Source organism: Pygocentrus nattereri, chromosome 13 (genome assembly GCF_015220715.1).
Source record: "Pygocentrus nattereri isolate fPygNat1 chromosome 13, fPygNat1.pri, whole genome shotgun sequence".
NCBI lineage: Eukaryota > Metazoa > Chordata > Actinopteri > Characiformes > Serrasalmidae > Pygocentrus > Pygocentrus nattereri.
In genome coordinates, this window is record NC_051223.1 from 22,910,559 (window position 1) to 22,924,144 (window position 13,586).

Consider the following 13,586-nt stretch of genomic DNA (forward strand, 5'->3'; position numbering starts at 1 on the left):
ACCTTTCGAAGTGTCATAGAAGCGATGCTGTCCATAGAGAACACTGCTGTTTCCATGGTGATCTAGGGGACTCATGGGTAGAAAGGTGGGGGCCAGACTCCCAGAAAAGCGGGAATACCCTGGGGCTAGAGAGAGAGAGAGAGAGAGAGAGAGAGAGAGAGAGAGAGAGAGAGAGAGAGAGAGAGAGAGAGAGAGAGAGAGAGAGAGAGAGAGAGAGAGAGAGAGAGAGAGAGAGAGAGAGAGAGAGAGAGAGAGAGAGAGAGAATTGTCAGGAGAGACAAACTAAACATAAGAGTGACAGACTTGGCCTTTTGCTGTGCTGCGGCCATGGCAGAATGAAGGTCCACGAAGCCCTAGAGCAGGGCAGAACCTTTCCAACAGTCCTGAAAGGAACATGCAGATTCTGGACTCCACTTGGCATTCATAAGGAAGGCATAAACCAAACATAGGCTTCAGAATGCAGCTCTTAATATGGTTGGAATTGTTCTTGTATTCAAAATCTTCCAGACACAGAGATATGATTACTGGCCAACATGAAGTCACCATTCCAGCAGTTTGGAGCCATGTTTGGCCATGTTAGGGGAATAAAATTTGTTAATAATTTGGTAAGCACTGTTCTTTTATCTCTAAGGGGGCTCATGCTTTGAGGGTGAGAACATTAAAAATGCAAATGTGTGTGCTGTTAAGCTATGTTTTGTACACAACACTTATACAAGTTGTTAACTGGTAAATTATTAGTTGCATGATTTCCAGCTTTTTAACTGTTTATCACGGTTTATTTTTTTGGTTCAGTAAAAAAGGCCAAGCAAACCATAATCTCTTTCACACACACACACACACACACACACACACACACACACACACACACACACACACACATATATACACTTGTCATTCATGAAGCTGTTCTGTGCTCTTCTCATGGGTTCAGAGGAAGGTAAACGGCCGTTTTGCTCAACTTTGCCCCTCCAAGGACATTGAACTGCATCCTGGGATAGTGGAGTCCACAGCATGGGGGAGGAGTGCTCATGTGGAAACTAAACACATGGCTGAGCTGCAGACACAGAGCAGCAGAGGTCAATGGCCAAGCAGCCAAGAGCCACACACTAGAACTGGCTAGTACACAGAGGTACTCAACCAGAATGTGTCTAATGCTCTGACGGGCAGATTTGCCGGTCTGAGGCTTTTGAAGTGGATATTCCTTTGTTAAAGTTAAAAGTCTTAACTTTTAAATGTTATGTTTAGCTTCCACAACAGGTACAGTGGAATTCTAAGAGGGATCCCATGAACTTTAGAACATGATGCTGGTAGGTAGATATTTTATGCACTTGATTCATTCTCACCTTTGTGTGGTAGCCTGCTGCTACCTCATTCGATAGGGCTTTAGCCAAAACCCTGGCACATTAAACACAGGTTATACGTGTGTGTGTGTGTGTGTGTGTGTGTGTGTGTGTGTGTGTGTGGGTGCGTGTGCGTGCATGTGTGTGTGTGTGCGTGCGCGTGCATGTTACACCCCAGAGCACATCTTTGTTCACATTTAAACAGGGCACAGTTAAACATTTAACAGCCCTGGCCAAAGTAAACAGCAGTCCATAAAGCTCATCCTCTACATTCCACACAGTCATTGTCCCAAAACACCAACACCTCATTCACACAAAAACAAATGCCTGTATGAGTCTAAATCTGCTCATACTCACATGCACACTCACACAAACTCACAGAAACAACTTCCCACAAATAATACAAGAGAATAGACCAGGACATGATCTCAAAATTAGACAACAAGAAGAGCAAACACTCCACGAAGCTTCATGTGTGTTAAATAGCTGCAGATCATACCAGAGCACATTCACTGAGCAAACGTGCCTGACAATGCAAAGATGCAAGTGATAGAGAGGCAGAGGGGTGGGAAATATGCTGGAGTGAATGTGTGGGAGAAGTAGAGTGAAGAGAAAATGAGAGGGTGTAAAACATGCTGTTGAACAAGGGGCCGATCATGTACGAGAGAGAATAGGAGAGAGATAGTGTGTCTGAGAGGCTAAAGTGAGAGAGGGTGAGAGAGAAAGAGAGAGAGGAAGAGGGAGAGATTCCCCTTTCTCTGCCTCTACTGCTAATTGACAGCAGCGGAGCGTCTTGCTGACAGTGACATCACAGGGGAGTCCAGATGGTTAATATGAGGCCTTCTGGCTGCACCTGTTTTCTACAGCCACTGAATTTCAATTTCCACTGTACACCAGCCAGAGCAGGAGGACAACAACACTCCTTACAGTTATTTGTAAACAAGTGCGTGTCTGCATAGGTGTACTTGTGTGCATGAGAGAGTCTTGTGTGTATGTGAGAAGAATGGCGGATAGAAAAACAAAAGAGGGAAGAGAAGAGATAAGAACAGAACAGAATAGATGAGCCGACATGAGAAGGGAGGAGAAGAGAAGGGAAGAGAGACAAGAGGACAAGAGATCAGAAGAGAAGAAGAGAGAAGCGAACAGATGAGTTGACATGTGAAGACAGAAGAGAAGAGCAAATAAAAGAGAAGAGATGAGGTGAGAAGAGAAGAAAAGAGAAGAGACCAGATGAGATGACATGTGAAGAGAAGAGTAAAAAAGATAAAAGATGAGTAGAGAAGAGAGGAGAGAACAGATGAGATGTCATGAGAAGAGAGGTGAAGAAAAGAGAACTGAAGAGAAGAAAAGAGCAAATAAGAGAAACAAAGCTAAGGGAAGAAATGGGATGAGGAGAAAGGGAAGAGATAAGACAAGAAGAAAGGTGAGAAGAGAATAGAGGAGAAAATGACAAGAGGAGATAAGAGAAGTGGTCTCCTCTCCTCATCACCATTTCTCCTTTCCACCAATTAATTTAAATGCCAACAATTAGAGGCGAGCTCCATGACAGTCCAAAAGCAATCAGACTCTAATGATGTGCAATAAAACCCAGTGAGCCTCCGCCAGACCGCCACAGCCTATTACAGAGTAGAGGGGAGTGAAAGCCCACTCCATACGGTGCTCTGAGAGACCACACACACACACACACACACACACACACACACACACACACACACACACACAAGCATGCAGACTAATGCATGCATGCATGCGAGGATGACAGGAAAAAACCACTAAAAGAGTTAGTGAGAAAAAGCTACTGGTCTACAGTCAATACATACAATCTGTTACGATAAGTAAAGGATGGTGAAAGAGTTTAAATAAGCTGATCCTACATCATTCTACTGATTATGGAGGGAATGAAGAGTGGGATTCAGCAAGGAGGAATGCATGTGTGCTGTGAGCGAGCCAGAAAGAGAGAGAAAGAGAGTGAAAGAGAGAGAGATGACAGAAACGTCCCCAGCCACAAAGCCATCATCACAGCCAGGAGACACGCGAACACATCTGTGTGTGTTTTATGCTGATCATTTCATCTTTACTGTGGGAAAAATATTAATGACTAACTTTCCTTTGGCTTTTTCTTTCACTCTGATCTTTCTTTCTCTCTCACTCACACTGGCCCCCTCTCTATCTCTCTCTCTCTCCATCCACTTGGCACATCATCCTATCTGTTAAACTGGCTTCCACTTGTTCTGCCTCCTGACTGAGCTCTCGTGGGAGTGCTGAGCACTTCAGCATTACACTCCGCTTTATATCCACCTGTCATCCACACACACACACACGCTCACCAACGTACTCACTCGGCCCACTCTTCCCCCACTGCTCAAATGATGTGCAAGAATATGAACCAGTAAGTGTGAATAGATAATGAATTTTAGTTAAAGCTCAGTACTACAATCAGTCTCTTACAAGTCAAAGATGTGCTTGCGGTGTAATTTAACACTAGCTCCACACCTACCACACACAGCACTGTTCACTACAGACCACAGCATTACTCCTTTCACTGCAGCACGGCTTTACATACAGAACACAATGCACTGCAATGTACACTACAGCACACAGAACAATCAGCTAGAGTGCACCTCTGTGTTGCTACAATACATCATTCATCTTCTATGGAGGAGTACACTGAACATGGGTGCACACGAATACACATACGCACTCACACACACAGAAATGGAGCTGGGTGGGGGGGTTGAGTGTGGAAGAGAAAGGCAACCTGTCTCATCTTCTAATTGAAGAGAAGTGACAGAACTAAGCAAGCAGATGAGAGATGGAAAGGGGGAGGAAGACAGACAGACAGACAGACAGAGAGAAATCAAGATATACAGAGAGAGAAGAAGAGAAAGACAGACAGAGAGCAAGAGAAATAGGGGTAATATAGAAAAAAGAAACAGGGAGAGTGAAAGAGAGAAAGAAGGAGAGAGAGAAAGAGAGAAAGAGAGAGAGAGATGAAGACACAGCTCTATTAAAAGGGATGGATCAATGCTACAGCTGGAGAAGAGGAGGCAGAGCAGACAGGATTGCAGGAAAGCAGCAGAAAAAGGAAAAAGTATGGCCAAGAAAAGAGGTTGATGACAGAGAGTTAACGGGCAGCTAGTGGAGATGATAAGGGAAGGAAAGGTAATGGACAGAAAGAGGGAAGGGAGGATAAAGACAAGAGAGAGTGAATAAGTAAAAGAGGTTGAGATAGAAAACAAATGAAAGACAAATTACATGAAAGAAGGAGAAACATGGTGTAAAAAAGCGACAGCAGGAGAGGAGAAAGTGAGAGACAGAGAAAAGAGTGAGAGTGAAAGATATAGTGAGGAATAGATAGAGAAAAAAAGTTAGAGATACAGTTAGACAGTAGGACAGAGAGAGAAGAAGGGTGAAAGATTTAGGGGGAGAGAGACAGAGAGAGAGAGAGAGAGAGAGAGAGAGAGAGAGAGAGAGAGAGAGAGAGAACAGAGGGTAGCAGATCAGTATTGGCTGAATGCCAGATGCTGGATCGAGGCCAACTGGCAGTGCGCCGACTGGGGCTTCCAGGCTTCAATCCCTAAAAACAATCATTTGGACAGTGTGTGTGTGTGTGTGTATGTGTGTGTGTAAGAGAATATGAACAGGCATCTGAGTGTTCATGGTTGTGCTTGGATGAGTGATTAGTTCACTATTATATTCACTTTTATTATTGAATACTCAAACTCTTTCTTTCTCTCTTTCTCTCTCTCTCTCTCTCTCTCTCTCTCTCTCTCTCTCTCTCTCTCTCTCTTTCTCTCTCTCCCCCCCCCCCTCCCTGTCTCTCTCTCCCCCTTACTCTCTTTCCCTTACTCTCTCTCTCTATCCAAAAACACACGACGACACACACTACACACTGTGCCAAGTGTTGCTTCCTCCACCAGCTGGGACATCAAAGGTGATCCCCTCTCTGCTGCTCCGAGCCAGCTCTCTCTCTCTCTCTCTCTCTCTCTCTCTCTCTATTTCTTTCTCCCCACGCTGTCTCTTTGGCTCTCATTCTTTCTGTACCAGTGTCTTGTGCACAAACATCCCCATTCTGAGCTTTTGTCTTCTACTCTGTCATTCAAGCCCACTGAGTTTCTCTTCTGTTCTTCAGAAATCAGTTCAGACTTGCTGGCATTTTACATTAATGGCATGATAAACACACAATAAGAACATTTAAGCAATTCAGTCTCAGACAATATTTGTTTTCTCTGTGTGTGTGTGTGTGTGTGTGTGTGTGTGTGTGTGTGTGTGTGTGTGTGTGTGTGTGTGTGTGTGTGAAAGAGAGAGAGAGAGTGTGTGTATGTGTATAAAACGTGACCCAGATGGGAAAACAGGTGTCCTGTTCACTTTTAAAGGGCTCATATAATTCGTTTTTCTTATATACTTTTCCCCCTGAGGTCCACTTAATCAGCCTTAATTAATTTTACATGATAATCTCCTTTTGTCTTTTGATTCTTGTTACTGTTCGTATAAGATTGATGTAGACAAATGTCTGATTTTTTGGCCTGTATTGTGCCTCACTGAAAGAGTCCAGGCTCAAACATTCCTTATAACTAACAGTGGCATTAAACTGCTGTTGGCTGAAAAGGTGCATGTATGTAACTGAGTTGGTTTTGTGAGATAACAAAAGAAATTAATTCAAAACAAGCTGTTTTCGCAGCTTCGCAAGCTTAGTGTTCATATACGGATCGTATGTACTGTGGACTAAATGGTATGTGTTACAATACAGTTAAAACAGTGTTTACATACTAACTCAAACTCTTATTAAAAAATGATATCAGAGATATGGCTCATTTACCTTCAAGACATGCGTATACACATGCTGACAGTAAATAACTTTGATGAAAGGCCAATAAATGCATTGAAACTTACTTGATTGAAAAAGATAAAAGGAGGAGGAAAAGAGGAATGTGCACACTGTTTCTTTCTCTTTTACACACACATAGCGTGGGATGAGCTCATCTGCTCAAATTTAGCAGAACACTCACTCACTCACTCACTCACTCACTCACTCACTCACTCACTCACTCACTCACTCACTCACTCACTCACTCACTCACTCACACTATATGCAGTTGTGTCAGTTTGGTTAGCTTGGTAAGTAGACACTCAGAGCTGACCTGTTTTTACAAGATGATGCAGGAACACAGTGTGTTCACACACACACCTGACCGGGAGAGATAAAGTGATCAGAGAGACCACCTGCCCCACCACAAACGGTTCAGAGCCAAAAGAGGAGCCGAGGGGCCAAGAGAGAGGGGAAACCGCCCAAGCACAGACACACACACAGGTCCGGAAGCCAGCTCCTCACAGTGGTGATGTGCACAACCCAAACGTTTTTCACTTAAAAACCGCACACACACAGAAACAAATACACACTCAAAGCGGGTGTATCACTGTTGGTTGTCTAGGTAGGAAGTAGGCCGTTGGAGGTGGCTTTAACCGTAAGGGTCTTGAGAACATGGGGGCAGACTGGGGAAAACCCTTCAAAACCCCAAAACCTGTTAGCACTCATATGATACTGAGCTATCAGGTTGTTACACTTTCTGTTTCAGCCTAACTTAGAGTTGCTGGTGCTTTACATTTCAAACCTTTACACAGCAAACTCATATCTGACTATTGTAAATGACAATACTGTACTGCTTACTCTAAAATGTTTTTGTCAGATACAAAACTTCTGCTCTACTATGAGGGTGGGTTGGTTAAGGGGTGGATTAAAAAAAAATCTCTTCTCTTATTTTTCTTAAATACAAAACAGGTCATAAGTAGGAAAAACACAGATTCTGGACCTATTACTTTATACCAAAATACATTAAACATTTGTCAAATTGTCATTGCAGTTCAAGTTTATGTTCATGTTAGAAATGTGAGCAGGCCTGTTCTTCAGTCTCCCTACATTACAATGTGTCAGACAGCCCCCTTACTAAACAATTACTAAACACTTACTAAAATGCTGTCCTTTATAAGCCTTTAATGATGACTGGTATATACCTACATAGGTATATACCTACACGCATCAGTTGTCATAACACAGAGGTGAACTGACATTGAAATTGACAAAAAACAATGTTTATGACAACTGATGCTCACTGAAATAAGCCTTTATTATGCTTTATTTATGCTACTGTTGGAACAAAACCTTGTATCTACAAAATGACTTTAATAAATTTATAGGAGAAGGAAATAACTTTACAGGAGAAGGAAAACATATAATTTACTTTAAATGCCCGTCAATGGAATCAGACTTTTTTCCAAGTAAATTTGGGACATTTCTGTTGGTCCATTCATCGTGAAATTTACAGACAATGTAAAGCATACCCAATATACTTTCAAATTATCTCAAAAACTGAAAATTGACAAAAATGGAGACACAAGATTTTTTAGAGTTATTTCAGTGTTACCAATTTTTGGACATGTATTTGAAAGTAGCATATATTTCACAAATCAAATCAAACTAGAGAATCTACAGATTTCGATCATATCAATCAGAAAATTTAAATTCAGTTTATAAGAGTATTAATCGAGTTATAATCCAGATGTGAAATTTTACTTTTTTACCTCAAAATCATCTTCTGTTAGACAAACAATTTTCATAGAAAGACTTATGTCAGCTCAGCAGGGTGATGGGTGTGCACAGTAGTGATATCACCTTTGTAGTCTATTTTTGATTCTATCCCTTTTCCACTTTTGATTCTGTCTATCCCATGTTACCTCATTCCCCAGCCTCCCCAACATGAAGTATGTTTCCATATACATATGCAAACATGAGCAGGATGAGAAGTTTCTATTATGCAAACAATAAAAATACAGTACCAATGCCAGGCAGAGGCACATCACCAAACAACATAAACCATGTACAAAAGAGCACACATGCACACGCGCGCACACACACACACGCACACACACACAATAATACTCTAAAGCAGCTCCATCTGTCCCTGACTCCACAGGGGCTTGCGTGGATCAAATCAAATTCAAATCAGAATTAAAATCACTCTCTTTCCATTTGCCTTCCCTCCCTTGCCCTGTTGTTCTCCTCCATGCCCTTTCTGCCCACCACCCCCCCCCAAGACCTCACCTCCCCACCCTCCAAACCTACACACTCCATGTCCTCACAGGTCAGGTGGGCCATTGCGCTGTCAGTAAAAACGCAATGGTCTCTGGGGGTGAGCAGAGCTGGGTAATTGTGTGGCTCATTTTGATGACATGCTCTTTATGCAAATGGTGTGGGGGGAGGGACGGGTGGAGCTAATATGCAGCAGACCAGGAGTGAGGAGACGTGGAGTGTTACCGGGGGAAACGGAGCCATCCAATCAACTGCTCCAAGGGGCTAAATGCAATTAAAGCCTGATTCCAATAATGACCTCTATCAACATAATAGGGCCATCTACATCATTACAGACACATTCTATTATCATTATTATTACAATTATCACTATTATCATTATTGTTGTTATTATTGTTATTGTGGCATTATTATTGATTAGTTTTGTAGCTGCAGGAGAGACCTGTGCCGAACCAGACGCACAAAGAGAAAAAGATGGCATCCTTCTCTCTTTGTTTCTCTCTCTCTCTCTCTCTCTCTCTCTCTCTCTCTCTCTCTCTCTCCTGTCTCTCTGATGTATATTTTTTAATCTTTCTTTTGCTCTCACTTTCTCTCTCATTCACTCTATTCTCTCACTTACTCTAACTCACTCACACTGTTCTCTATCTCTCTAGTGTAATAGTACTTTTATTTAGCGATTTAAATGCTAATAGTAATATTATCTATCTATCTATCTATCTATCTGTCTGTCTGTCTGTCTGTCTGTCTGTCTGTCTGTCTGTCTGTCTGTCTGTCTGTCTGTCTGTCTCCTCTTTCTTTCCTTCCTTCTTTCTCTCTGACTCTCTCCCTCAATAGCATCTCACACCCTACTGTAACACAACCCTTCTTCTCAATCCTGTTCAGACTCCTTTTCATCCTCTCTCTCTCTCTCTCTCTCTCTCCCTCTCTCTTGAGTACGCACACGCACACACACACACACACACACAGATTTGTTCAGTCATTGAGTTACAGTAGCTCTGGGTGCCAGCAGCAAAGCCCCACTGTGCGGCCTGCCAACAACAATTACTGTTCCACCCTGCCAGCTGCCAAAAGCTCCGGAGATACAGAGCACTTAACCCGCACTGTACCACACACACTCATATACATGTACAAACACACACACACACGCACGCACGCATACACACACACACACACATATATATATATATATATATATATATATATATATATATATAGCACACTCTCTGCTACAGTCTCAGCCTTTATACACAAACCTGTACTACATTGTGTTCTGACTACAACACACGAAGATATGTTATACTGCAGCATCAGACACGTAGTGTACAATGAATGTTGACATTGAGATAAGGCCATATGTAGGATGCTGTATAGAAAACATTTATGTAAAGGCCTTCATTCATTCATACATTCATTTTCCCCATTTACCTTAAGTGAGCCGCATGGAATTTCCCCAGAGAAATGTTCAAGGGAAAAGTGAAAAAATCCATTAGTGTAAATTTATTTAGTGTGAATTTTTAGATGCTATGTCTAAAAAGTTTGCGTAAGTGGATAATGGAACATTTCATCAATGTTGTAACAAAACTGTGGTGTAACTCTTGCAACTGTGCCTTTTTAAATACACTATTTAAAAACACCAACTGCTCTTTACACGGAGTGAAAATCTATGTTAAAAATCATTTAAAATTGCTTGTAAAAAATATTTATCATATGTTAAAATTCTGAACTTTTATCTTCCTCCTCCTGAAAAGTTTCCATTATATCCATACACATAATCCTTGAAAACAGTACCAATATAAACATGCACAGACAAACAGACACATAACACACTGCAAACAGAACTACACAGCATTACACTTGTCATCCCGTGAGCATTCTGAACACACTTCTAACATTCATCTGCAGATATACACCCACTGTGTATGGCTACAGAAGAGTTTAGGACCGAGGGGATCTCTGTAATACACATCTGAGATCAGGATTATGCAGAAAGACAGCTGTTATAGAGACTTAACCACAGCTCATTCCAAACACTGCCACGCTGGGCCTGGGCAAGAAGCTGTTTACACAAGACTGTGATCAGACTTACAAAGAAACACTCTTTGTGTGTGTGTGTGTGTGTGTGTGTGTGTGTGTGTGTGTGCCTATTACATTCTTGCAGTGCTGACACACCACTACACTTCTGCACATCATGTAAACAGCAAACCATGCCACAGGCTATATGTGAACAAGGAAAAGGTGAGAGAGAGAGAGAGAGAGAGAGAGAGAGAGAGAGAGAGAGAGACAGACAGACAGACAGACAGACAGACAGATAGAGACAGACACATAAGTTGAGAAAAACAGACAGAGGAACAGAGAGAACAAGAAAGAGAACAAGCAAACAAGAGAGAAAGAGCAAATGATGGAGAGATACAGATAGAGAGTAAGATAGAGAAAGAGAGAAAGAAAAGAGAGTGATAGAGAAAAAGGAGGAACAGAGCAAGAAACAGCAAGAGAAAGAATGAGAGAACAAAGAGAAAAATGAAAATGAAAGAGAGAAAGAAGATGGAAGAGAAAAAGAATAAGGGACTGAAAGAAAAAGCGGGAGTCAGTGAGAGAGAGAGGAAGACAGATAGAGAGAAAAGAAAAGAAGAAAAAAGAGAAAGAATAAGCAAGTGAGAAAAGAAGGAAGCGAGAGAGTGAGAGAGAGAGAGAGAGAGAGAGAGAGACAGACAGACAGATAGAGACAGACACATAAGTTGAGAAAAACAGACAGAGGAACAGAGAGAACAAGAAAGAGAACAAGCAAACAAGAGAGAAAGAGCAAGTCATGGAGAGATACAGATAGAGAGTAAGATAGAGAAAGAGAGAAAGAAAAGAGAATGATAGAGAAAAAGGAGGAACAGAGCAAGAAACAGCAAGAGAAAGAATGAGAGAACAAAGAGAAAAATGAAAATGAAAGAGAGAAAGAAGATGGAAGAGAGAAAAAGAGAATTAGGGACTGAAAGAAAAAGTGGGAGTCAGTGAGAGACAGAGGAAGACAGATAGAGAGAAAAGAGAAGAAGAAAAAAGAAAGAATAAGCAAGAGAGAAAAGAAGGAAGGGAGAGAGAGAGAGAGAGAGAGAGAGAGAGAGAGAGAGAGAGAGAGGGGAGAGAGGGGGTCTTGACACTGTTGATAGCACTAGGAGTAGTTTCTGGTCAAACACTCACTCAGTCTCACTGTCTGCTGTATATTATGGCTAAGAGAGAGCCAAAGGTATCTTACCTTCATGTGGGTGTGGGAACCAGAGCTGTGAGGGGGCGCTAGAGTGCGGCCCGTTGCGGTATGGTGGGGAAGAGGGGGAGGAGGGGGGTCCAGAGGGGTGAGAAGGGGGTGAACCCAGACTGCTGGCCAGGAAAGTACCCATGAAGGAGGCTGAGGAGTTTCCCATCAGTCCAGTGCCTGCAGGACAGAGAGGGTGAGAGAGATCAGATGCTGAGGAAAAGAAGCATCACGTTGGACTTGCCCAGGATGACAAAACTAGCTAGAAAAGACTGCACACTTTACATTCTCTGACTCATACAGCACACCATGGGGGATTTTTTTTTTTCCACACAGCAGCAGCACTGGTTAGTTTCAACAGGATACAATCAGAGAAGAACCAATAGACATTCCTACTGGAATTTCTAAAAATTCTGTTTTGTCAAATGCAGTCCCACCTTCCCTCCCCTGCAAAAATCACTGCTTTTGAACTTCTGAAAAATCCAGAGGTACATTGATTATAAAGAGTCATCTGGAAAGAAAAGCCAGAGTCAGAGCAACAGTAAGTCTGGTGAGCTATTTTGTTGGAATAAAAGGTTGTGCTTTCAAAATGCACCATAAAATAAAAGTAGAGAAATATAAAGATCTTGAATCCTTTTCATTTTTCAAAATTACACTTGAGTTACTAAGGTAATCCTTTTTTTCAACAAATCAAAATTCCATTCTCAGTGTCACCTGATTATTAGACTCTCGCCAGCCAAAGATTGAGAGGTAGAGATGGTGGAGAGGAAAAGTGTAAGCTGAGAGACCAAGGAGGAAAGAAAAAAGCACCCACCAGAGAGATAAACACAGCAATGGAATGGGAACAGGGAAGAGAGGGTGGAGGGGAGGAAGAGAAAGGGAAGAGAGAGAGTGTGTAAAATAAAGAAAGAGCGCAGCAGTGTATGAGAGTCTCCATGCACACTCTGCTCTGAAAGTGGTTCCCATGATTAAGCCCCTGTGATCGCTCTGCCGTAGCGGCTCAGCCACGAGTGAGGACACACACACAAACACACACATACTACCAGCACAGAAGGAAGAAGGAGTATAAGAAGTGTACTGCACGCTCTCATTAAAATAAACTAACCAAACAAGCACCAACAGAACGCACCTTGCATCAAATGCTATCAGCTATGACAGTCTCTGGCACAGAATACTGATTACCATAGACAACAAAAGATAAATGGAGTATAGCTGCTTTCACAAAGCCATGTTCCTTATTAAACTGGATAACTTAAAGGAACAATTTAATGTTTTTTTTTACCTAGTGTGTATCTGTAGATTACTATACTTGTTCTGGTTCATAATAAAAGAACAATTTGTTGACTTGTTAACTTAAATAGTTATATAGAGGTCAATGGACAGATGGTGAAGTAACTACTTATTGGCTTCTGTCATGAGGTTTTTTTTTTAGTTTGCATTTTTCCAGTACTTCTCCAGAGCATAAGGAATTTTGCACATTAATGTCTATTAAAAGTCTGTTACAAGTCAACAGGTTTTTTGTTCTTTGCCAGTGCATCAAAATTATTGTCGTCTATATGACACACATGCTACAGATAGAGATTAGACTGAAATATGCCAAAGAACTTCTGAATCCCTTAAAATCTGAGGCTAATTACAAACTAAGACTTATTTTTCAGTAGCTACTGGGACGTCAATGTAAACTGGTTGAGCTATTCTTAGGTTACAGAAGTTTGTAATAAAACTTTGGGCCTACTCACTTCCTGGCCATCTAAGGGGTTAAAATGAAAAAGTAAGGATTGTCCAACAAGAATGTTCCTTAGCTCTTCACTTTTGACTCAAGTTATCTGACTAACTAAATCTTACTTTGTCAAGCCTTGCCCTGTTGTACAAGGCAGTAAGTAGGGAGGGGGAAATGAGCAAAGGGAAAAAGATGAGGTGA

The 13,586-nt window shown here is 41.7% G+C and overlaps 1 protein-coding gene across 1 annotated transcript in view; it reads right to left on the minus strand.

Moving 5' to 3' along the window:
* Positions 1–13,586, minus strand: part of bahcc1b (BAH domain and coiled-coil containing 1b) — a 113,118-nt gene that overhangs the window by 41,207 nt on the left and 58,325 nt on the right. The window contains 2 exon segments of the mRNA XM_037544231.1: positions 3–125; positions 11,669–11,845. Coding sequence (XP_037400128.1) covers positions 3–125; positions 11,669–11,845 — 300 coding nt within the window.